Below are 26,953 nucleotides of genomic sequence, written 5' to 3' on the forward strand. Positions count from 1 at the left end.
TCCAACATGGGGCTTGAACTTACAACCCCAAGATCAAGAGTCTCACACTCTACCAACTGAGCTAGACAGGTGCCCCAATTAATAAGAATTTTTTGCTCAATATAGACAAATATACCAAATATAGTTATTCTTTATATGTTTGTGACATTTATTTTAACATAGAAAAAATCTTATTTACAATTATAATAAAATTATATACCAATAAGGAAATACAGGACTCATATCATAAGAATGGATTGCATATGAAGACAACTATATGAATAATGGTTACTCCCGGGATTTGAATAAAGGTTCTTAGGCATAAGATTTAACATATTTTAGAAAGTTATTATTTTTTTAATATTTTATTTATTTATTCAAGAGAGACACAGAAAGAGGCAGAGACACAGGCAGAGGGAGAAGCACGCTCTCTGCAGGGAGCCTGATGCGGAACTCGATCCCAGGACCCCGGGATCACAACCTGAGCCGAAGGCAGATGGTCAACCACTGAGCCACCCAGATGCCCCAAAAGTTATTCTTTTTATAAGTTCAATATCACATTGATCCATTTCTAATAAAAATTCTCAAAAGGCTTTTTTTTGGGGGGGGCTTGAGAAGTACTGGATAGAGTGAGCGCATTTGGAAGAATGAGTATCTAGAAATTGCTACAAAAATTTTGCAAAAGAATAGCTAGAGGGTGGCTTTATAATCCTAAAAGACAAGTGAAGCTTTCCTTAATACTAACACAATAGATGTGTGCTGCAGACAAACCAGAGAAGATGTAAAGATCAGTGACACAAGGCAGATTCCTGAAACAGATTCAAGCATATTTGAGAACTTCTGTCAATAAGTGAAATTAGGATTTTAGGACCGAGGAAAATAATATTTTATTTAACAAACGGTCCTGGCATATGTGGGCCGCCAAATTCCCATGTCACACGTGCGCAGATTGGGATTTTTGCTGTCGTACGTTGCCAACTAAAAAAACAGCAAATATATTAAAGAAAGAAAAACACCTTTTTTTTCAGCTGAGGGAAGAGAGGACTGTTCCAGAAAAAAACAGGAGCCACGAATGAAGCAATAGGAGACCACACTATAGGAAAAGAGAGTTTTCTGTGAGGTGACAGCACCACAAGAGCAATCAGAAGACAAAGGACAGGAGAACAGAAAGATCTGCCATCTATGACAGACATGGGGCTCGGGTCCCCAGTGCCCAACGACCCAAGGAAAAACATGAGGGAGAAGTGTTTTAGGTTCACAGACAAGAAAACTGCAAATGATCAACAAGTTTCTAGAGAGATGTCACAAATGCAAATCAAAGCAGCAGCTGGGGGACGCCTGGGTGGCTCAGCGGTTGGGCACCTGCCTTTGGTGCAGGTCATGATCCCGGGATCCAGGATCGAGTCCCACATCAGGCTCCCTGCATGGAGCCTGCTTCTCCCTCTGCCTATGTCTCTGTCTCTCAGTCTGTGTTTCTCATGAATAAATAAGTAAATCTTAAAAAAAACAAAAAACAAAACACACAAACAAAGCAGCAGCTGGGGAGATGCACCGAGCCCAGATGGCTCCTTTTACTCATCAGACCGACAAAACTTCGAGAGATGGCTAACACCCAGGACTAGTGATAGTTGGGGCCCACACCGCAGATGAGGTTACCGCTTCGAAAAAAGTTATCTAAAGGGCGCCTGGGTGGCTCAGTCGGTTAAGTCTCTGCCTTTGACTCAAGTCATCACAATCCCAAGGTCCTGGGATCGAGCCCCGTATAGGGCTCCCTGCTCAGCGGGGAGTCTCCTTGAGATTCTCTCTCTTCCTCTGCCCCCTCCTCCCATTGACTTGCTCACTCTCTCTTTCTCAAATAAATAAATAAAATCTTAAAAAAAAAAAAAAGTAATCTGAATCTATGCAAGTACAAACTATGGATGCTCACCGTAACTCCAGAAGCACAACTGAATGCGAGCAATCTTGCAGGAGGTTTCCTGCTGCAGTTGTGATGGCAAATGAAAACAAAACCACCTGAATATCCCCGAGTACAGAGACAGTGGAATAACGCATGGTATGTTCACATTACTGCCTTTTGCTTAAAAAAAAAATTAGAGATAGCTGTATTCACCCGCAGTACTGTTAATACATGGAAGAGTAAGAGCAACTTGCACAGAAATATACATGGTGTGATACAGTTACTAGAAAAATAGGAAAAAATCTTTTCTACACTACTGAGTCTGTGTATGTTAGTATGAATACGGAGAAAACTTAACATTCCTAACCGGGGGTAGGAGGAGAATAAGGAGGGAGCTGGAGATGATTGGCTCAGTGTTTGTACAATTGTGTATATAGTTTATTATAAGGAACAAGTTTTGCTGTTGTGGTTTAAAAAAATCCACTTATGCATGTGTGTGTATATAGAAATGCATGTATAGGTGCATATTGGAGGGTAGCAGCTAGCTAGAGATAAATTATATAAAGGGAAATATATCAACAGAAAATAGTGTGCTCCATTCAAACCCAACTCTGTAACTGGAGTGGAAACCATATATATACATAAACATAGAAATAAAAGAAGTTCATCAAAAAAAAGTCCATCAAAATGGTCACAATTTTGTGTCTGGGTAGTAAGATTACTAGTAACTTTAATATTAAATGTTTTAAAAAATTTTTTTAAAAGTTGTATTTTTTTTTAAGATTGATACTTATTTATTTACATCATGCATGGGTGGAGGAAGACAAAAGGAGAGAGAATCTCAAGCTGATTTGGTGCTGAGTGCAGAGCCTGACATGGGGCTTGATTCCATGACCTAGAGATTGTGACCTGAGCTGAAATCAAGAGTCACTGGCTGAGCCACCCAAGTGCCCCAACTTGAGCTTTTTAAAATAATATAATGTGTTTTACATCTTTTCTACTTTGAATGCACATTACATTTCTAACCAGGGAACCATTCCTTTAAAAGTCGAAGAAAGGGGTACTCTGGGAAAGAAAGATATAGAAAACAGGTTCATGACAATAGAAGTTTCTTGGCTAAAACTGAATAGCTAAATAGTTTCCTAAGAGCTGTAAGCAGGACACCTGGGTGGCCCAGTTCATTAATCATCTGATTCTTGCTTTCGGCTCAGGTCCTGTTTTCAGGGTCCTACTATTGAGCCTTGTGTCAGGCTCCCCACTAGGGGTGGAGACTGCTTAAGATTCTCCGTCTCCCTCTCCCTCTGCCCCTCTCCCCCCTACCCCGGAGCTCCCCTCCTCAATTAAAAAAAAAAAAGAGCTATAATCGATAATTCTAAAGCAGTGAAATTATTAAAATATGAACATAGCGTGCTGCAAGCTCTCATTTTCTTGCCAATCCAGTTAATGACTCATTATTACCGTTGCTAATATGACAATAAATTGTGGCAACACCACCCTCCCCCAGAACTCTCAGAATTGTGTTCAAATATTAAGGATCAAGGAAAGAAAAGAGACAACGCAAACTTTATAGCTATTTCCTAAGGGAGGCCGACTTTTCCTATTTCCAGTAGGCAAGGCCTGAAGGTTTCCGCATCACCATTTTGTGTATTTCCTTAGTTTGTTATTACCAAAGAAATAAGGGGGTAGGAGGGTAATATCTTTGTGTACGAGTGAGATGATCACCGTGAGACTGTTAGTAAGTTCGTGTGCTAGGAAAGTCAAAGCAGTGAGGGATCTGGTAAAAATATACGTAAGAGTTCTCGTTACATTTTAAATATGCTTCTCTCACAAGGGAAACCTCTCTGCACCCGACCTTGCTGACGCTCTGTGAGAGCATGTTTCAATCATTCCGTATGTTTAAGAGCCCACGATGAATTGGAAGATGATGCTAGAAGCTGGAAATTGTAGGTAACTACCCCACCTAGTTATGGCTTTTTTGGAGGTTAATTCTAGCTTGCTCTCTGGCGCCACCTACTGATCGAACAGCATTTCAACTCCCAAACCATAACCTTTGAATTTCTCTTTCCTCAGTAGAGCCTAATGCTTTGGAAAAACCTAGATGCTTTTCCAATCCCACTGCCTGGCCCCTGGGATTGCACATATATTGATATTTAAGACAATGGCATCCTAGAAAACCATCCTAAGGGTTAGTAGGAACTCACATCATCTTTGCATCCCTAAAGAGAAATGTCAGGTTTGTCAATCTCAAGTTTCAAAACGGAAATGCTACAGGTTGGGTCACTTTAGGCACCAGGCACATTTAAATCGACCGTGAATGCTTGTGTCACATTTACTGGAGGACTCAAAAGCTTTGTTTCTTCAAATCCTCTTTTTGGATAATTCACACCCCATCAGGTCCCAGTCATACTGTGACTCTCAAGAATCATTAACATTCGGTATATTTTACTCACGTATCAATTTATTAGGAAACCATTCCTTTTTTTCTCATTAGCACTAAACATCTTTTTTTCGGGGGGGGGGGGGTGTCAAGTATCCACGTAACATCATGTAGAAAATGGTCCTCATGCCAACAGATTTGTATCCATGTACTAAAACACTAATAAGCCCAGATTTTGGGGGGCAGGGGTAATATTTCAGGATGGTGACTTAAGAGACGTTGGGAAGTCCCGTCTCCCACATAAATTTCACTAGATTGGAAAAAACCCTTCTCAGAACTGGGAAATCAAGCTGGACAAAACAAATGTATTCACTACTCAATGCATTTAATTCCAACCCCTAACTGGAATCATCTTGGCAACGTTCTACAACAGTTATAACACGGCGATTCAGAGGTGGTCTCAACATTATTACAGCATTTAAAAAAATTATAGTAAGCAGTATAAAATTACAATTTATTACAAGGGGAGGGGTTTCACAGCAAGCCTTAAAAACCTTAAGAGCAAACCTCTTACAGACTTCTATTTACGCCTTCTTTTTTTTTTTTTTTTTTTTTTTGGTCACACCTTCCCCCCCCTTTCTTTTGGTTTTTAAGTATTAATCTGGTATGGAATCTGCTGGACAGAGCAAGGCTGGGTGGGCTCCCCCTTGAATGATGGAGTAAGTCTGCTTAGGCAATTCTTGTTGGGAGGAGGAGGAGGAGAATATAGGTGGGGCCGTGGTGGCCACGGCGATGTTTTGGTCTCCATCACTCACCACTGTCACTTCAGCTGTCCCCTCCTGAATCAAAGCGTTAAGGCCTTCAAAGTCAGTGCATGTAATACCCGAACTGGTGATGAAAGTCTGGTTGCCGGAGCCTTCCTGGGGGCTGCCTGGGGTGGTGGGGATGAGCGTCTGGTGCAGGGTGGCCCCATCGGCCTGGTCGTGAGTGGTCAGCAGGACAGCGGGCTGGCTCATCGCGCCCGCCTCGCTCGGGCACCCCGAGGGCTGAGGGGGGGCGATCAGATTGACCTGGCGCAGGATCTGCAGCCGGCTGTTCCCGGGGAGTTCCTCCGGGTTCTGGGCCACCAGGGCGGGCGGTACGATGTTCACGGCGGCGGCCGCGGCCTGGATGATGGTGTTGGCCTGGGGCACCTGATGCCCAACGATGATCTTGACTCGCCCCTCGCTGAACTGGGGCACTTGGCTGGGCTGGAGGGGCACCTGCAGGTGGCCCACGGTGAGGGGGGCGGCCGGCTGCTTGCTGGGGTCTATCTGGAACTGCAGGACGGTCACATCCGAGTTCTTATTCTCGTTGTACTCACTGTGCTGCCTCTTGTGGCTGCGGAGCGAGTCCTCGCGCATGAACGAGGCGTCGCATATGTCACAGTGGAAAGTCTTCTTGGCGTCCAGCTTGGCCACCTGCCGGCTGCTCTGGCGGCCCGCGTCTTTCCTCTCCGACACCTCGGTCTTCACCATGTCCCCGTGGAACTTCTTCATGTGCTTGCTCAGGTTGCTGGGCTGCTTGGTGTCGAAGCTGCAGTAGTGACACTTGAAGGGGCGGTCGGTGCAGTGGATGCGCTCGTGGATGCGCAGCGCCGCCTTGCTCGAGCAGGAGTAGCTGCAGTCCGAGCACTTCTCGGGATGCTCCGACTGGTGCACCCGGCTGTGCTTCCGGAGGGTGGCTTTGCTGTCACCCAGGAAGTCGCAATGCGGGCACTTGAAGTTATTTCCGCTGTGCTTGATGCGGATGTGCGACTTGAGGTTGCCCTTCATGGTGCAGCGGACATTGCAGAACTCGCACTTGAAAGGCTTCTCCCCCGAGTGCACGCGCATGTGCCTTTTCAAGTCCGAGCTGATTTTGAACTTGGCGCTACAGAGCCAGCACTGGAAGGGGGCGTCCCCTGTCAACACAAGGTGAGTTTCGATAAGAACAGGCAGGCAACAACCACAGCGGATTCCCCCCGAAGCACACACCAGAAAACCGCTTATACCAAAGGCGGGCGGGTGGAGACCTTCTAACTGCAGCTGCTAGCAGCCCCTGGGAGGAAAAAAAAAGGGGGGCTGGGGGTGGGGTGGGGGGGCTTCTTTTCTTTCCCCAAACCTAAACCACCAGCACTGTTATACAAACCCACAAGAAAAACGGGAGATGGAAAAGCGCTATTCAATTGTCCCAAATAAAATAGTACTTGTGAGCATACTCATGTTCTTTAAAACGATCAAGCTACCGTTCATTTTGCTAAAGGACCCACTCTGCTAGTTAACGGTTCACAGTTGTGTAAATTTTGCATCATCCGTTCACTTTGATTGAGTTACATGTTGTAACAGATTCGAGGACACATTTTGGAATCCGTCAGCTCCATGCTCACTCATCAGAATCGTCTGTATAAAGCGACTGAAACGCCCAGCTTACACTTCATGCAGATTTTTATTAATAAAGACGTGTTTATTGCGCCAAATTTATTTATCCCACATTGCCAGCTGCGTTCTTTACTTGTGAAGTTACGAAATCCAGCTGCTTGATTTTATTTTATTTTATTTTTTTATTCATGTTCGCTGAAAGATGAGCAGGCAAAGTGAAATTGCAACCATCTGAATGCACATGATACTCCAAATTTATTTCCTCAATGAATGGCAAGTCCGAATTATCTAAGGCACTGATAATTCAAGCAAATTGGTGACCCCGCCCATTTCAGTATTGTTAAAGCAAAGTAGCAGCTAACATTCTTCGGTTGCTTCCAGGATGGCAGGCACTCTGAGGAGCACTCCACAAGAATGGTCTCATTTGATGCTCTCAACATTCCCACGAGGTGGGTACTATTATCAATATTATTCTTAACACTACTGTACAAATGAGGCCTAGAGAGACTACGTAACTTGTTCACCGTCCCCCTGTAGTACGTAGCAAGGCTTGGATTCCAACCCAGGCTGGTTCCAAAGCTGGTATTCTTAGATGCTGGGTAATTATCTGTGCATATGCCTGATGTTCGCTTTCTTAGGCCATAAGCTCAAAGATGGGATCGTATTCCGGCTTTTTGGTATAAGGCCTAAAACATCACCGTAAGCTGCTTAATAAATGCAAGTAAGTAACGATGACAGGGAGCAAATTTAACAAGCTCCTAGAAAACTGAGAAGCTCAAACCTAAACAATGCTTTGTATGACTAAATACCACCAAGATCATCCATACTAAGCTCCAGAACAAGGAATGGTAAGCTATAGCCTGTGGGCCAAACCTGGCCCACAGCCTGTTTTTATAAATAAAATTTTATTGGAATCTAGACCACGCCCATTTGTTCATGTGTTGCTTATGGTTGTTTTACACTACAAAGGCAGGGGTGAGCGATAGTGACAGAGACAGTATGGCTTGCAAAGCCTAAAACATTTACTATTTGGCATTTTATAGAAAGTTGGCTGACTCCTGCCTTGGAATCTTATTCTTCTTTTATGCCATCAACTCCTTTTTGGCAGTTTAGTGAAATGCACAGATCTTTTCTTAGAATAATGTTTAAATACACAAAGTAAACTGAAATAAAAATCTGTAGGAATGCAAAAGAAGCCAAGTATATTGAAATAGTTATATAAAAAATTAAAAGAAAAAATTCATGATATAGCAATGTGTGTGCTTTAATAAAATCTTTTTTTTTTTTTTTAATAAAATCTTTTAAGTAATCTCTACACCCAATATGGGGCTCGAACTTATAACCCCAAGATCAAGAGTCCCATGTTCCACCAACTGAGCCAGCCAGGCGCCCCATGTGTGCTTTATTTATGCATTAAATAAGAAGCTCTAGTAGCAGATCTATAACTACAATAATTTCTAAATAGAGAAGAGCATAAATGATATATTGATCTATCTACAACAACTGTTATGAAAAGATCTGTGATCTCTGCTGAAGACAACTTCACAGGCACTATTCTTGGATCAGTTGCCAATTTTCATAATTGAAGGACACACCCAATTTCAACACAGGTTAGTGAAAATGAGGATCTAACTTTTTTTCGATGTAAGTTCATGGACCATCTAAATTCTATTCATGGATCCCTGAGTGGAGGTATCTGTATACCCAGAGTAAGAATCCTTACTTTAGAATATTCTAAATAGGTTTAGAATATTCTAATAGGTTTTCCTGTTACATCCCTGCCCAAATAAGTGACAGTCTTTTTGCCTTTTTTTTTTAAATAATCAGCAGAGGTGAAAGGTGAAACCCAGAAACACCAGATAACCAAATCTCACAGCAGAGATGCAGAGTTAACAACACTCTTTGATATGAAAGCAAAGGTTTTAAATCCCTTTGTCATTTCTTTTCTTTCTTTCTTTTCTTTCTTTCTTTCTTTCTTTCTTTCTTTCTTTCTTTCTTTCTTTCTTTCTTTTTCTTTCTTTCTTTCCTTTTTTTTTTTAACCACAGATTTCTTAATTGAGGCATACTGGTCAGTAATTGTTCCATGGGATCAAAAGCTCTCCAAAACTAATGATTACATTTATTCCTGCCCAGTATGTGATCCTCACAGTGTCTAGTACCTAGTGGGGACTTAATGAATGTTGTTGAATGAATAAGCAACTGATATATTTAAGCCGACAGATCTTTTTTGAGTTTAGGTTGCTACTAAAACCATTGATGATGAGTCAACCCAAACGATCAAAGGATGAAAACCAAATCCTATTAATTTTACAATCTGTAAAATTTTCTAAATGCCACAGATTTATAAAAGGGAAATGAACATTCCGTGGAAACACTGCGTAAATGGTACACATTTAAAGTTTTAGAAAATGCACCTTTTCTAGACCAATTTGAAGATGCTACTATAAATGGCAAGTTTATCCTAAGAAGTCAAAAATGATTCTGAACCACTTTCATAAATGAGTCCTTTAGCTCATCTAACATAGGCTGGGGAGATTTCTGAAATACATCAGTTGGCCATTGGTTATGCCCATGTCTTAACTGGCTTTAGCAGATGACAAAAATGTTCCCAAAGCTCACCACCTCGCCTCCCTCCCTGTAGCCACGGCCTCTGCCATGTGTGTAGTTGTGCATTGTCTCCTGATAGGGACGGGATGACCTGCCATGACCCTCAACAATTGTGTCATTGGATTTGGCTGATAGTATCTTAAGTAGACTTGATATGAGGAACGGCTTGAAATGGGCTTGTGCACTGGGGTTTGCTTGCTTGTACCTCCATCAGCCTTCACCATGAGAAGAGTGAGGCTGGCTTAGCATGCTGGTCCCAGGAGGAGGGTGACAGAAATGTGGAGCAGAGCTGGATTGCAGCAGCCAAGACCAGTGGACAGACAGCTCACGGCCAGCAGATTCTCAGACATGTAATTGAGTCCAGCCAAGATCAGAACTGCCTACGTGATCCCCAGCATGTCAACGGAAAAGACATGTCACCGCATCCACTGAGATTTTGTGGGAATATTTGTTCTGCTGCATTTGTGTGACAACAGGTAGCTAATACAGAGATTGGTATCTAGGAGCACAGTGCTGCCCTAACAGGAAATGAAAATATGTAGCATTGGCATTGGGATGGATGGTAAGAAAAGACTGGAGAAGTGGCGTGCACACTACTGAATGGCAAACATTTGGTCAAACTGTCACCTGCAGTAACTTAGAAGATAGAGAATATAATACACTTGTTCAATTTGGGACTTGAGCAAAAGAGATTAATTCTGGGCAGAACAGTGGAAGTGTCTCACGAGCTGCACATGATGAGGTCCTATAAGGAAACGAAAAACTCAGAAAAAGAAACGGCCATTTTCTAAATGGAATTTAGAGAGAATAGACCAAAACAAAGATGTGCTGGGTTAGATAAAATTTCTCACCTCCAACTAGCAAAAAGTCTTCAAAGTAAGACAGAAGTCTAGGGACAAAGATCATCCCCAGGGACGTGATCTCAGGGGGAAGACTGATTGAGAAATGATGGGTATGAATATAAGTCTCTTCGTAAAAATCTCCAAAAGAATTAGGTTGGCGCCAAGTAGGTGGACAAGGATTCCCAGGAACATCAAGGGATTCAGCCACAGAAGGTCATACGCCAAAAGTGCCTACAATGGGGTTCAGAGGAAAGGAGAGTCTCCGAAAGAATCGTGGGGTGGCTTTCGGCACGCAGATGCACAGGAAATTCATGAAATTTTGCACATGGCTCTACTGGCAAACCCGTCACCACCCTCAACTAAAAAGAGCCCTACTTTTAGTAGGCAGGAAGCAGGCTGAGAAAGTTTCACAAAAGTACATTTTCCACTACTTTTCGGAAGTGGCTCAGACAGGTGAAGGAAAGGATGCTGCAGTGGGCAGAGTCAGGAACCAGGGAGCAGAGCCGAGCCCCAACCAGGAAACATCTCCTGTCCCCAGAGTGTGGGGATGTGGGGACATTTGCCCAGAGGGATTCTGGTAACCTGTGGAGCAGTGATTGCCAAGTGCCGCCCATTCTTCCCCTTGCAAACAGGATTACTGGAATTACCCTGGCTCTGTTTCACCACGGTGCATCGGGAATGTAGGAACAGATGACTTGTCATTTACTTCAAAGGTCTCTGGGTCAAGAGAAGCCATATTCAGACCTGATGGAGATCAGACAGGATCCCGGTGTCTGAACCTGATCCCGTGATCGAATGTGACTTACATGGCTCTTGGGAAGACATGACTACACCTGCATGTCCCGAATTGTGAGTGATGGTGGAGTGGACTGTGGTTGCTTGCAAAATGGTCCCAATTCTTTATCCTTCCTCCTATCTCGGCCTTTGCCCTGTAACCTTGTGGTGACCTCCCACTGTGGGTGAGCCCAGCCCCACCACATAGCATGCTTCAGCCAACGGGATGCAAGCAGAAGCTTGAGATGGGCTTATCCACCGGCATATCCTTGCTTGTACCCCTGCCACTGTCATGAGAAGGATAAGCCTGGGGTAGCCCATAGGTCCAAAAAGAGGATGAGAGGCACGTGGAGCAGAGCCAGACTGCCCCAGCTAAGCCGAGTGTACAGCCAGCTAATCCACAGGCCACAGATCCCCAGCCAAGGTCAGTGGACACCCAGCCTTTCCTGCTACATGTGATTGAGCCCAGTTAAGATCAACAGTGTCTAGCCAGCTGGCTAGACCTGCAGTGTGTGAGCAATAACCACTTATTATAATCTGCCACTGAGGTTTTGTTGTGGTTGTTACACAGCATCATTGTATCAATAGCTAACTGGTCTACTTGAAACGTGGATGATTTGTTAGGTTACCTACTCTGCTGCGTTTTTCCACAAAGCTGTCCCAGGCTGAACTGAGTTTGCTTCAAAAATGATCGAGATGCAGAAACTATGCAGAAATGTATTAAGAAGGCGTTGTTTATATTTATAGCTCTTCGTCATTCGGCTCACCTCCTCATTAAATACTTTACTAGTGAATAAGTTATAAAGTTACAGGAGGATACACAGGAGGTTATAAACTCGAGGTTTTTCCCTAATGGACTGAGAAAGGCACTTCCAGCTGGATGCAAAGTGAACCCGCAAACAGTGCCACGAGCGGACGTCCCCATTCGTGGACTTAGATCGTGACTCAGTGCTTTAAGGTGCTTTTAAGCAGCTGGAAGTGAGGAGCACAGCGCGAGAGCAGTACGAGGGACCTACCTGTGTGGGACCGCAGGTGCACGGTGAGCTGGCTTGAGTTGCGGCTGGCGTAGGGGCAGATCTGGCACTTGAAGGGCCGCTCATCCGAGTGTATGCGCAGGTGTTTGTTGAGGCTGCTGCTGTCAGCTGCGGCGTAGTCGCACGTCTTACACTTGTAGGGCTTCACACCCGTGTGGCAGCGCATGTGGGTCTTCAGCTTATCCTTCCGGCTGAAGCACTTGCCACAGACCTCACACTTGTGGGGCTTGTCTCCTTCAAACACACACACAGATGGCATCAGGAAACAACACTAACCAAGAAAGAGGCTTCTTTCCCCACTACCTTATGGGTAAAAGGACTATGTGGTCACTGGAGAAAATTTAGGAAACTCCAAATGCCAGAGAAGAAAATATGCCAAGACCTAACATCCCGGGAAAAGGGGAGTTTTTTTCCATTTTGCCTATTGTGATTTTCTAATTTTTCCTACATTCAAGATTGTTCCTAATTGGCCCCTATTCATTTTCTAATCAATTCCTTATCAATTAAAAATAGAAGGCCATGCAAACGTCTAAAGTAGAGCCAAGTAAAGTAAGGAACTGTTGATTGTCTCATCCCGTTCCCTCCTCTCGTCTTCACAGACACACGCTACAACTCAGAGGGTCTAAGTTTTCGGAGAGCTCCTGGGAAGGCAGCTCAAGGCTAAGCCTCGCCCGCAGCCAGGTGTCATTCTGCTACAACGTCCTCGCCCATGAAATGGCAGAGAAGGTAAATGTGTCCCTTTTGTAAAGGACGTGGTTTGTCTTTTATTTTTCTTTTTCCACTCTTTCTGCCAACTGTTTCCAAGATGTGGGGTGAACTGGCAGGGGAGGGCAGCTTGCCTGTAGAAGGCAGATCTGTGACATGATGCATTATAATGACACAGAAGGAACTTAAGTCCCTGGATTATCTGGTAGGACAGAGCCACCTGCCTACCCTAGACACCTGCTTACCTCCGGACACTTAGTTGAAAGACACATAAACGCCTATCGCGTGGGAGCTGGTGTTTGGGTTTCTTTGTCCTAGCAGCTTCGTTGACTTATACTCACTAATGTACATGTCAACTTACTCCCTGTGAACAACTGCTGATTTCTGGATGGATATCTTTTCAGTTATTTGTGTGTCTGTATGTATTTTTGGTACCAAAAACCTTTCTGGCTAACATCAGCTTAAATATTTTCTGAAAGGCACTGTGCCTCTCAATAATGGTTTTCCTTGATTCTCTCAAGAACTGGGATTAAACTCACAACTCTTTTGTTCTCTGAGCCAAACACAACAGTGCCTCCCTGTTGACTTTCTTGTACTTAAAATAATTCTGATCATGTTCACATCATGAAATAACTAGGACATGACTTTTAAAGCTTTTAAATACTTTTAAAAGTATTTTACTGGTTAATGTACCATCAATTATTGAACCAGTTCCCTATCAGGCCACTGAAAAGAATGAAGCACATATGTACTACTGATGTGGAAAGATGACCAATATTAAGTGGAAAACAGCAATTTGCAGTGATAGGATATATAATATTAACTTAATAAGAGATGGAAAAAGTAGATTCTGTGTGTTTTAGGCTCAGCATAGGTATGCCAAAATTTAAGAACGAGACACAGTAGATTATTAAAACTGGTGACTCTGGGCTTATATTGGATAGGGAAGCAGGTTGTGAATCAGGATTTCCGCTTTTTACTTTATATATTAAATATGTCTTTTGACCAAATCCTATATAGCTAAGTGTTAAAGTCAATTGTCAGCCAAAGCTGATCACTACTGTCACAGAGCAAACATCTGGGATTTAAGAGTATACCTAAAAGTGTCTAAAAGATTATCATTTTATTAATAAAAAATGTTAGTAGCCAAATTTAGAAATCCACAAGCAATAATTTCTCATGATTGTCAGCGGCTGATTAGCTGCCGTGGTCGCCAGGCTGTGTATGTGCCACACTGAGCAGCTGCCAGATGCTGGTGAAGGATGGTTTCCAGCTAGTTCTGCTGGTGAAGAGCTTGCCAGTGCTGCTCCTGGCCACGCCATCCTCTCTGGAAGTAACTAAGGTGAGGACACCTTGTCACCTCTCTGGCCTGAAGATGTTATTGGAGATGCTGCTGTCATGGAGAAACTATCCTACGAGCCCACACTGGGCCAAGTGCGTGTATAAGGTGCTTTCTGAAGGTGTGCAGAACCGGACTTAAGGTTGCAGCTTCGCTTATGTATTTACAGTGTTTCCTTAATCCTCATGAATAATGACAGCACTCTACTCTGGCAACGATGAGTATGCTATGCTTCACTTGACTGACGGAACTCATTAAACCCGCACGGAGATATTCATTTTTTATTACATCGAGAATGCTTATCAACACTTGAAACTTACTATTCTGATAATTAGAATAAATCCAAATGACGTGACACCATGAAGTTGGCTAGGATAGGATGGTGACCCCAGTATAACAAGGCAATCGCTGGCCATGGCCAACAAATTTCAAAAATCATTGCTGGGTACTTGATCTTCCAAAGGTTTGAGGCTAAATAGCAATCTTTGGGCAATTAGTGACACCCCAGCCAAATTTCAGCACACCCCTACCTTATACACACACTCTCTGATTCATATTCTCTCATTTGAATTAAGAGTATCTAATATTTGGTTAAAAATAGTCTAGGGACTCCTGAGTTGCTGGAACTCCTGGGTGGCTCAGTGCATGATCCCAGAGTTCCGGGATCAAGTTCCACATCGGGCTCCCTGCGAGGAGCCTGCTTTTCCCTCCACCTATGTTTCTGCCTTCTCTCTGTGTCTCTCATGAATATATAAATAAAACCTTTAAAAAAATAGTCTAAATGCAGTTCCTGCTCCATTCAGAAAATCTGGGAGACATAAAAATAATATATTAAAGAAAATTAAAATCACCAGAAATAAGCACATTTTTCTTTTCCATGCATCAACCTTTCCTTCTCCTTTTATTTTTATTTTTTTATTTTTTTAAGTAATCTCTACACTTCAGGTGGGGCTTAAACCCACGATCTCAAGATCAAGAGTCACAGCCTCCACTGACTGAGCCAGCCAGGCTCTCCATCAATCTTTCCCTCTCCTTTAAAAACAAAAACAGAAAATATTCACTTATTAAATTTCACCTTCAAAATGACAAAAATAATACACATATGCTGTGTGTCCAGTGATACAATGTAAAGATACATAAAGAAATTTACTATTTTTCTCCCTTATTCCTTTATCAAAAATTACACATACACATTTATAGGATCATCTCCTCAAAATGAGAATATGCACGTTTATTTATTTATTTATTTTTTAAAGATTTTATTTATTTATTCATGAGAGACACAGAGAGAGACAGAGACGCAGGCAGAGGGAGAAGCAGGCTCCATGCAGGGAGCCCGACGTGGGACTCGATCCCGTGTCTTCAGGATGAGGCCCTGGGCCGAAGGTGGCACTAAACCGCTGAGCCACCCGGGCTGCCCGAATATGTACATTTAAATTTTAGTTAATTCTGGCAGATTGTCAAAACAGTTGGAGCCATTCACACCTCCACCAGCTAAGTTTGCTCCTATCTGTTCCAGCACTGGATTTTATTGCTTTAAGCATTTTTTGCCAAAATCATGTGTGGAAACACCATCTTATTTTTATTGAATTTCTGTTTGTTTTCCTGTGACAAACAGTGAGGTTCTGTGTCTTATGATACGTCTGGCTCGTCTGGATCCCCGGCTCCTAGCACTGAGCACACGTTCCCGGCAGATGTGTCAAAGAAATGTCACTTACCAGTGTGAATTTTTAAATGACGCTCCATGTCCTTCATGCCATAGGCAGTCTTGAACTGGCAACCTTAAAAAGGCAGGAAAAGATTAATTACAAGGGAAAACAGTAATTTAAAGGTGGAGAAAGCTGGCAGAAACTTCCTTAACCAAGTGACAAGGGTAAACCCCACAATAAAGAGGACAAACAGGTATCATGTGCCGTCTGATACGACGCACGAAGGATACACATCACTTCTGTGCTTCCCAGCCAAAGCGCAGAGCCTAAATCTAATCATGAGGAAATATCCGACAAACCCAAACTGAGGAACATTTTACAAAATAACTGGCCTGTACTTTGCAAAAATGTCTAGGTCATGAAAGACACAAGTTTAGGATTCAAGGAAACTAAAGAGATAGGAAAACTCAAAGCAACATGTGATCATGAATTAGGTCCTAAACCAGGAGAAAATGTTTTTCTTTTGTGATAGAGGACATGAATAAGAAGCTAGTAAAATATTAATAAGGTCAATGGTTTGATAATAGTGTATATAAATGTTAATTTCCTTTCCTTTTTTTTTTTTTTTAAGTAAAGTCTCTGCCCTACATGGGACTCAAACCACGACTCTGAGATCGAGTCACATGAGCCAGCCAGGTGCCCCTAAGTATGAAATTCCTGATTTTGATGATTGTGCTGTAGTTTATAAAAGAACTTCCTTGGTTCTAGGAAATATACATTGAGGTATTTAGGGGTAAAAGGACATCATGTTTGCAACTTACTCTAAAGTGGTTTTGGGGGAAAATATGTATTTATAGAAAAAATGATGAAGCAAATACAATAGGTTAACATTTGGGAAACCCAGATTAAAGGCATACAGAAATTTTTGTCCTATTTTTGCAACTTTTCTGTGAGTCTGAAATTATTTCCAAATAAAGATTTTTGTTTTTGTTTTTTAAAGGAAACAGCAATCTTTCTGGATGTCTCCCTAAGCTTAGCACAGAAAGAAAAACACAGTAACCTGGATACTCATGAGTCCCGTTTCAAAGGTCCACGGCTGTAAAAATCGTCCACATGCATGGTGACCAGGGACAGCGAGAGATAGGTCGTATGTGATGATGTAAATGCTGGTGGGCTCTGGCTTTTAAGCCCGGCAGTTTGGAGCACATCTATACCCAGTTGTCAGCACGAGCGAGAGCCCTAGAATCTGCTAAATGTCACATTCTCTATGCAAGCCGGACACAATGCTGCCTATACCTGGATAGCAACAGTTAAGCCTCTTCTGAGCAGGTGGGGCTGTGGGCTTTTTGGCACGTGACTTGGCAGGCAGAGAGATGACAGTGGCTGTCTGGTTTTCATTGCTTTCCGTGGGCAGATATGTCTGATAGCCATGTTCAAACACAAATTCTGGAGCTGAAACTAAAAGATGATTATTAGTTTTCATAGTATGAATACCCAACAGTTATTCCCTTTGCCTACCTTCCTTTGTAGAGAATGCACAGGCTAAACTGCTTTCCCAGTCTTCTCTGCCACTTAAGAGTAATCCTGTGACCCCATTCTAATCACTGAGACACTAGAGAACATTTGTTGTTCTGGGGCTTCTGGACAAGATTTTCTCCCTGATTTAAAAAAAAAAAAAAAAAAAGCATTTGAGGAAAGCTCATTTGTGCTGTCCTGGTTGCCCATATCCTAGGTCTGCTGGGGAGAGGAGGTGATGCCTGGATCTGTGGCAGCCGTTCTGTAACCATAAGGGGAGAGCAGGAAAATCTGCTGTTGAGCCAGAGCTCTGAAACTCTTCAAATCTAGACCTATTAAATAAACAAGAATTGTCCCTGTCATTTATACCAGGCAAGCTTTCCATTATCTCCAGCCAAACGCATTTGGTACTTTCATAAGCTCTATCACAAAATCCTAGCAAACAGCTGGAAAGAAACTGATCAAGGGAATTCTGGCCCAAACTATAAATACTCTCTAAAAACACAAGTCCTCCTAAAAGAAAGCCTTGTTTTCTTACTGAAGTCTTCAGAGGAAAAAAAAGAGAGATCAAACACCTTTATCATCTTTATTTTTGTCATTATAAAAGATAAAATAAGCACTCTCAAATTTCTTTCTCTGCTTATACAAATTTTCGTGACTACTCTGTTAACTAAATTTATGGTTTTGGGTTTGGAAATCTTTTCTTCCTTTATTTTACATAATTTGTCACATGGAGATCTGGTTTCACATGAGGAGTCCATATGACCAGTGGTAGTTTCTGTTCGTTGGGTGAGTTTGTCAGGCTGAGAGGCCCTAACGACGTCTCTGAAAAGCCACTGTCACATTCTGTTTCCCCAACTTCAGTCACCGAGGCATCACCTTCAGCATTTCTGCCATTGTATTTATAGAGTCTCCTTATTAAAATCAGCCCCGGCCTAATATTACTACTTATTTTGGCTTTGTCTAGAGCATAATGTCCATGCCATGGGTTTGTGGTACTAGTTATATTTTCTCTTAAAACAAACATCATCTTTCTTTGAATCTAAAATCTTGTCTAAGATGCACCATTATTTTTTGTACAATAAATTAAAAAGCTGCCAACTTTATGATGCAATGCTTTCACATTCCTTATTTTACATTTATTGATATTCCTTAGAAATTGTACATTTATTGAATGCATTATTTTCGGTTTCTTTGGACATTTGACAGGAAACCCAGGTTCCTTATCTCCACCTCTTGAGCACCTCTGGCAATGACAGCATCACTGATGCATGTCCAAGAACACCCCGTTTCTACCAGCATTTGCTACTCAAGTAAATGGTTTCACGGTTTCAACTGCAATATGCAGGGTGAAGTTAAGTGGCTTTTATTTAAAGTTGGCCAAAAGATTCTGACAAACTGATGTCTGTCTTCACCCAAGTGCCTTGGAGGCCTGGATCAACCACACCTGCCTCTTGTTGAAATGTTTCAACTACCCTGTGGGTTTTGGCTTTTGCTCCTGCTTCCCTTGCTCTGCTCAGTTCTCAAAGCAGAGGGGTCCCCAGCCAGCAGCACTGCACTTATGGGGGGAACTTGCTACAAAGACAGATCCTCAGGCCCCGCCCCAGCCCCCTGAATCAGAAGCTCTGGGGTGGACCCAGCAAGCCTGTGTTCTAACAAGCCACCCTGAGTGTTCTGATACATGCTCAAGTTTGAGAACCACTGGCGTACACGATTCTTTTCCATGAACCTCAGCAGTAAAACTTAACCCAACTTTGTCTGATTCTGGGAATCCATCTTTCCTGTTTGTTGCTTTGCAAGAACTGCAGTTGTTCCTCCAACAACCACCCTTTGCTTCATGAATATCAAGTGGACCCCCGCTACTGTTTGCAAGTATTTCTGGGTACACAGTTACTTTTCATCTTTAACTGGAATCATCACACAGTTATCTTGGAAGATGTTTCAACAATGAAGCTCAATACACGGAGTTCCAAAAAAAAAAAAAAAAAAAGCATGCCACTCTGCCAAAGTGACAAAAACGTGTTCAGCCATGTTCAAATTTGTTCACAGGCTCACAAAAGACTTTTTTTTTTTTTTTTGGTGACTGCCTATTGGTTGACAGCAATCTCATTGATTCTGACATGCTCCTCTATTTCAGATATGTTAAAATCTATCTTCGAATTAATATGAGGCCAAGTCTTGCCACTTACTGTGTGTGTGTGTGTGTGTGTGTGTAGGCCAGATACATAACCTTTTGGGTTATTTTTTAAGATTTATTTATTTATTTCAGAGACAGAGCATGCAAATGAGTAGGGGGATGGGCAGAGGAAGAGAGAGAGTGAGAATCCAAAGCGGATCCCACACTGTGTGGAGCCCAACGTGGGGCTCGACCTCACAACCCGGAGACCATGTCCTGAGCAGAAACCAAGTGTTGGTCTCTCCTATGTAACCTCTCTGGGGCTCACTTTCCTCACCTGGGGGATGGGGATAATTTCTATCCCTATCTCCTAGGGCTGTGGTGCAGATTAAAAATCAGGCATGTAAAACTGTCAGTGCCGTTGTCATTATTCACGACCTTATCCAGCAAATATTTATGAAGCACCTTCCTTGTGCCAGGCACTCTTCTAGGCACTAGAGGCACATCAGTGAACAAAAAGGACAACAAACCTGCCTTCATGGAGCTGACACTGGTTGGGAGTGGTGCAGGCAATAACTAAACATATGCTACACAGCTAATACAGAGCTAAAGGCTATGCAGAGAAATAAAGCAGAAAAGGCACAGGGAATGCAAGGGGAGAAATGCAATTTTATGTAGGGTCATCCATGAAAGGTGACATATCAGAATACGGAAGCACATACTTATTAATACTTTCTGTCGCAGGTGGCTGAAATTCAACAGCCAGCAAAGGGGCCTGGGGGCATCTCTTACCAAGTCTTGCTGGAGCCTCTTGGCTGGCTTTATAGAGGGTCATCCCCTCCCATCATAGATATCCCCACACCTGGCTTCTTTCCAGGCTGCCCTGGGAACAGCAGAGCCTATAGATCCCCCGGGGAAAGGCTTCGAGTGGCTTTGGTCCTTGGGAGGTTGCCTCAGGCCTGGTGAAGTGTTTGTGTGATTTGATGTTGGACTCACCACTAATCCCCAGGTGTGTATAGTCCCACTGACCCGAGACCAACTCTTTGCAAGCACTCAGGGCCTCATCTCCTCTGGCTTGGCTACTAAAACCAGTCCCACATTTAGTGAGATCAGCCCCCCCTACCCCCAGTAGCTCACAGCCTCACACCCCTCCTGAGGGCTTTTGCTTTGTTTCTTGTCCCCCTGGAATTTCTCTTGCTGCCCAGTGTGTCCAGGTGTCCACCCGAGAGCCTGTTTGTTGTAGTCAGCCCTGGTCTGTAGCGGTAGCACCTCGGGTGTTCGGTGACTCAGTTACGATGCTGCTTAAAATGTAAGACTGTTATATGAATGCCACAGGGAACCAGAATCTTTCTCTCTGAGGTCATACCCATCCGTGTCTGAACCTGCTGGGCTCACATGGACCACTAGTCTAGCTCCTTTCCCACGAAGCTGCCCTTTGGATATCTGAAGACAGTTTTCACATCTTCCAACCCATTTTACTTCTCCCTTCTCTTCTTCAATTTAAAAACTCCACTTTTTAATTCTCTTTTTAAATTAAAAACTGTGTTTTTCTTAAAGATCTTATTTTATTATTTTTCTTAAAGATCTTGTTTTTAAGTCATCTCTACATCCAATATGGGGCTCGAACATACAACCCTGAGATCAAGCATCTACTGACTGAGTCAGCCAGGCACCCCTGTATTGCTGCTGCTGCTTCTTTTTTTTTTAAATAAAAGTAAACACTAATTGTAGGAAATCTAAGGAGTACAGAAAAAGGGTAGAGAAGAAAATAAAAGCTGCCCAAAGCTGCCCATGATAATATATCATATGACAATATATACCCCTTCATTATATGCTCATTATATAGTATACTTTTACTCTAAAGCACTTATCTCTACTGTGATTACATAATTAGTTGGGAAGTTATTTAATGACTATCCTCTCCTCCCCTTTGGCTGGATGAGCCACTCGAGGACACACCTGTTCTCTCTCTCACTGTCTCCCAGCACCTAACACAGAATTTGGCAAAGGGCAGTGGCTTAACAGACATTTGCGAATTAATGATCAACCTAATGAAGAAGATATTCTTTGTATACAGATTTTTAAAAGTATAAAACTGGCAATGTGGCTTAAATAATTTGTAATCTCCTTTTTTTTTTTTTTTTTTGCCATTTGAAGCTGTTTGCCATGCTATCATTCATCCAAAACACAATTTCAAATGGCTGCCTACTACCCCTTCATTTTGGTTGTGGCATGGCTACATTATTTATTCCCTTGTCTTTGACAGTGAGTTGGCTTCTAGGTATTATTTTTATAAATAACACCTATGCCCAATTTTTAACTGACGTCCAGATTCTCTGGATACCTTCCTCTAAAAGTTGAAGAATTGGTCAGAATGCTATGGCCATTTAATTGCTTGCTGATACATAATTATAAGATCCTTTCCAAAAATCTAAATCCATTTACATTCTCTCCTTTATTTCTGCTAGCTCGATGGCTATGTGACAGGACAAAATGAGATCAATTTAGTTTCATGTGCATTTCTTTCATAATTGGTGAGGATGGACCCCTTTCAACACTTTTTATCCATCCCTATACTCTCTATAGTGAATTCCCTGTTTATGCTATTAGCTCTTTCTTTTTCTATTGAATTTCATTTTTTTCCTCATTGACTTGTACATGAGCTTTACAGATGAAGGATATTACTACATTCTCATATATTCAAATCTATTGTTCTTTTCTTCCTGTTTCTTAACCAATGGTCTCCGGGCCTACGATTCACATTTAGGGTTCTGGATTCAACTGCAAACTCCAAATTCCTCTCCTGAGAGAAAGAGGTTTTCATGCCAGTGGTGCACATGGACCCCACCAGGCAAGAGACCCCGGGGCTGACCTCCGCCAGGTTCCCATCCCTGAGTCCACCTCCCTCTCTCTGCCACAGCTGATTGGTCCAGCAGCAGATACCTGACAAAAGCCGAGCCAATCAGACCCGCTTGCCCTTGAAGGTGAAAATTGGAACTAATATGCTGCAGTTTGGTGTGCACTTCTGGAAAAAAAAAAAAAAAAAAAGGAGGCATTAAATTGGGAGCAGTCAGGTAGACAAGCTTCTTGGGATCTTGGGATCCATCTGGGGAAGCTCTTTAAAACACAGATTCGATTCAGTTCTTTAACATGAGCCCCCATTGGCTGGTTCAAATTCCCAAGGCCCAGCTCAGAGCCATGGAGATGTTACCCTGGGGCAGAACACGGGGTCTGGGTATCTGCAGGGTCCACCGGGTCACAAACAAGTTTGAGAAACACTGTCATGAGGGCTCTTCCAAGGGTGGGGTGTATGCAGGCAAGAGCAGATTCTGCAGCCGGGTAGCTTGCATTTGCCACTTCGTGGCTCTGTCATCTTGGACAAGCTTTCAACGTTTTGTGCCTGAGTTGTTATTAGTAAAATGGGGATAATAACTCTCAGTACCTAATTTATGGTTCATACGGAGTGCTTAGAAAAGAGATGGCAAAGAAGCACTACATCAGGATTGGCTGTTGTTATTATTATTGTCAGATCCTCTGAGCAAATCATTAGTTTGTCTTACTAAATCGCTCACCTGCTCAACAACCTTCAATGGCTCCCCAGCTCCTTCGGAATAAAGGCCAGAGCTGAGCATGACTCCTACCACGTAGGCTCTTTGTCATCTCTAGCCACTGTTACCAGATCTTGCCTTGAGCTTCCCCACCTCTAAACCACCATTAAGAAATGGTCCCTTCCCACTATCTTCCTCCCAAAGGCCAGTGAGTCCTTCAAGGGCTATTATACATTTGATCTCACTCAAATTTTCCCTCTGGCCTTCCCCACTGGGACCAATCTACTCCATTTACTCTTTGCACAAGGCTATGCTTGTCACAGACGGCTGGTCTTGTATGTCTTACGATGGAATTCTCCTCCTTCACGGGCTTGAAATTCTCCAAGGGCAAGCAACACCCACAGTCAGCTCCAGCATCTGGCACACAAGAGTCCCAACACTGCCACTGCCGGACCCTCCCGAGGGGGCAGACCCCATGCCACCAGCTACATTCACACTAACCTAATTCTCACAGCTGCCCTTCCCCTGCGCTCACTCCATTAACTGTTTTATTGAGTGCCTATGGTATGTCAGGCCTGGTCCTGGAGGGTGATGGGGGGTGGGGGGGGGAAGCAGGAAAGCAAGACTGATGAGGTCCCTGCTGGCAGGGAGGTTTACAATCCAGTAAACTAGAAATCAAACCACTAACTTGGGGCCCCCAGGCCAAACAGAGCCTTCAGATTCTCTTTTAAGGTTTTTAAAATCAACTGGGTGGGCTGGGTCTTCCCTTTGTCAACATCCTCTGGCCAGAGACCACCAGGGACACGGCTGTGGCTGTGGTTGAGTAAGTTGTTTACTTGGTGCGACAAGGGAACCTCGTATCACGGGAGCCCTGGGGTAGTTCAGCAACAGGGCTGCTACAAAGGACTTATTCCCGGTTGTGGGCTCAGGTCAGATGAGGTGTGGGGAGGCTTGAGGAAGCCTGCAAGGGACCTGTCAAGAGGTGGGGAGAAGCAGAGGATTTGGTTATGGCTCATCTGGAATAGCTAGAGAAACAGGTGTTACTCAGAGCAGCAGAGGAGGGGATGTTGGGTATTTTGTGCCTTAGATGGGAGGAGGCAGGGGTCCTGTTTCGGTCTTGTTCTGCATGGTCCCAGAGCACCCAGCTCATGCTGATGTTTTGTGAACTGTTACGTTCAACAGGAGGACGGCATGGCCTACCTGTGAGAGCCAGCCCAGCTCCTAGTCCCACCAAGATGTAGCCGGCGATGGTTCCTGGCTGTCGGACTGCTTTCCTTTCCCAGCTGGCTGTCCACAGGCCCTCCCACTCCCCATCGTGGCATATCTGCAGCTGTACTCCCTGCCGCTGCCTGGCCTCTGACAGCATCTGAATCCATTTCTCTATCGAACTAAAGGCCGCGTGTCACCAAATTACTAGTTAATTGCAATGGAGATAAATAGGTGCCGGGAGGGGAGCGGTGAAACACCTAACCTCAGGGGAAGAGAGGTGGGGAGAGGGAGAAACCGTGGCTAGCTTCTAGGTGGAGGTGACTTTGCGCCTGGGACCAAAAGAGTAGGAACTAACCAGAAGGAGAGAGAAAGACCATTCTAGGTCAAGAGGTCAACTCAACTACTATTGGCTGGGGGGCTCGTCATGAGCCAGGCACTGCATCCACATTTTCCGTGCGCTGCTTCACAGCCCCCTGATTTGGTAAGTAAGGAGAGCTAACCCTGACAGCTCTGAGTGTCTGGCATTTAGGAGCCCTGGCTAGAACCCTCGGAGGTGGGGACGGTCATGTTACAGTGGGGAGAACAGACACCGAGATCCTGTTACATGCCCAAGGTTACCTGGTCAGCAAGTGGCGCCGCGGGAATCGAACCCGGGCAATCTGGTCCGGACTCTTTACCAAGCCTGTGGCCTTTCTAGTTATTCTCGTCCTTACTTTAAAAACGAGACACCAGGAGCTCTTGTAATTCGCCATGGTCACGAGGCTCCTCAGTCCCTAAGTGGCCAAGAGGCCAAGTCACGGGCCTATCTCCTCGGCCCCCCAAGATTTTCAGGACTTAGGAAAGGCATGTGGGATGCTAATGGTTTTCACCGGCGTTGATCTTTAACGTCACCGCCCCTGTAGAAAAGTTCTTAAACCAAATGCCAAACAGAAGGCAGCTTTCAAAGCCAGCAGGGAGAGGATATGTTTTGCTTATTGTAAACTATTGTCCGACTATTATTGGACAGAGAAGGGGCAGAGATGAGCTGATTGGGGAAGGGTTTGGCTTTAATCGTGGCCTGAGAGGCACAGACAAGTTTGGGCAATGTCTGGGGGGGCGGGGGGGAGTATCTGGAGAAATCTGTGCAGGGTCGGGGGTCGGGGGTCAGGCTGTGTGGCTTTGGGTGGTGAGTGACTCTCTACACTGGCTGAGACCTGGAGTCCCCCAGGAGCTCGTTAGAAATACAGATGCCTGAGCCTCAGCCCCGGAGCCTTGAGTTCAGGAGGTAGAGCCTGGGCACCGGTATCTTTAACAAGCTCCCCAGGGATCCTGGGCCCCAGGCCGGTCAGGGAGCTGCACTAAGTGGAGCACAGAAGCCCACTCAGGTGCAGGGGGGGAGTTGGGCCCGCCCAGAAGTGAAACAGTGTGAAAGGAGGGAAGCAAAGTGGGCTTCTGCTTGTTTTGTGGCAGAGAATAGGAATGGCGAGGAAGAGCCGCTGGGTCAGGCAGAGACGGAACATACAGCAGATCTCAGCATCCGTCTGCCACCTGGTCATTAATCTCCACGTTAATAAAAGCCGTTGTTTCCTGGGCCCAATTATTCCGTCCCAGGCCCTTTATGTTCATTATCACAGAGTCCTCCAATAACACAATGATTACTAGGTAATTGGCATCTAATTCTATTACCTAATAGTATTAGGTGCCACTCTAACCCCCCCCCCCTTTTTTTTTTTTTTTTACAGATGATAAGTATTAGGGAGCAGAGGGTGACTTGCCCGCAGTCTGGGGCTGGGGGTGGCAGACAGGGATGCAAGCCCAGCAGTCTGTCTGACCGTGTAGTGTGTGCCACTGTGAGCTGGGCACACGGAGGTCTCCAGGCCTGGCCTGAGCGTACAGGGTGGCCGGCAAAACCCAGGCTTGCCCACGGCGAGTGATTGCACGGTGGTGAAAACGCCAAGGGGAGGGTGAGCGTCTCTGAGCAAAGACCCAGGACAGAGGCAGGAGCGGGTATGTGGGTGTGGGGTCAGCTTTACCGATGGACGGGGATGGGGCCAGCGGCTCATTCCCTGCACCAAGACCCGCACTAGGGATCCAGGGTGGACACGAGGGGTGCAGGCCTGACCTCAGGGTGCTTACGGCCTAGTGATGGTTTATTTACAGGGACCTGAGCTGGCCTGGGGGAACAGTGTGTGTGTGGGGTCATGAAAGGGGTCTCTAAGGAGCGCCTTTAAGCTCAGCTCTGATGTCCACGTAAGAGTCAGTTCCAGGCAGATGGAATGACACATACACAGCTTCTGGGGCAAAGCGATGTGGCTCATTTGTTAGGTAGAGCACTTCATCTTGGCCGCTGCCACAAAGAGCAAAGGGGAGTATCTGGAGATGAAACGAGACCCTCTGTGTGTCCACCCTCATGCCAGAGAAAGCTGGGAAAAGTATTTCAGGCAGAGAGGACAGTGTAAGCAGAGGCTCAGAACCCAGGAAGGTGCTTTGGCCACAAATAAAGTGTGGGCCTTGAAGCCTCCTGACACTGAGGCATTGTTTGAGAGTTTTCACACCCAGTGCGTGGGGTTACTGGGAGTCTGATGTTGAGGACCCTGAACAGGAAGATGACCATTAGGGTAAAGTCCAAAATGGGTAAGTCCCCCAACCGTCCTAACCTGGCTGTGTCTCCTCCCCACCTGCGGCTTCCCTTTGTCCAGAAGTAAAATAGGAAAGTTGTACCCAGGCCCACTGCTAAGGTGGCTTTTAGTTTTCACGCTTTCTTGGTGACTCCCTCTGGGATGATATTTAAGATAAACTCAGGAGAAAAGTGGGAGGTGCCTTTCTTAAGGCTTGGGAGGTGATCAGGTAATTATATTGCAATATTTAAAAAACTCAGCAGAAGCATTAGTTTGGATGCATTAAGGAGACAACCACGAAACTTTGCTTATTGTCAAAAAACTCAAACACCACACCAACACAAAATCAAGGAGATAAAAGTCCGT

General features: G+C 44.3%; 1 protein-coding gene across 4 annotated transcripts in view; it reads right to left on the reverse strand.

Moving 5' to 3' along the window:
* Positions 1-26,953, reverse strand: part of ZFP64 (ZFP64 zinc finger protein) — an 87,728-nt gene that overhangs the window by 54,877 nt on the left and 5,898 nt on the right. For 3 of the 4 annotated variants that reach the window (XM_077873602.1, XM_077873600.1, XM_077873599.1), the window contains 4 exons: positions 16,899-17,060; positions 15,672-15,734; positions 11,892-12,143; positions 4,315-6,195 (listed from right to left, as the gene is read on the reverse strand). In XM_077873602.1, coding sequence (XP_077729728.1) covers positions 4,910-6,195; positions 11,892-12,143; positions 15,672-15,734; positions 16,899-17,060 — 1,763 coding nt within the window. In that variant the 3' untranslated portion in view covers positions 4,315-4,909. Of the gene's footprint in view, positions 1-4,314; positions 6,196-11,891; positions 12,144-15,671; positions 15,735-16,898; positions 17,061-26,953 lie in introns of those variants that run through there. The other variant, XM_077873603.1, reaches the window with a different exon arrangement.

This window comes from Canis aureus, chromosome 26 (assembly GCF_053574225.1).
Source record: "Canis aureus isolate CA01 chromosome 26, VMU_Caureus_v.1.0, whole genome shotgun sequence".
Taxonomy (NCBI): Eukaryota; Metazoa; Chordata; class Mammalia; order Carnivora; family Canidae; genus Canis; species Canis aureus.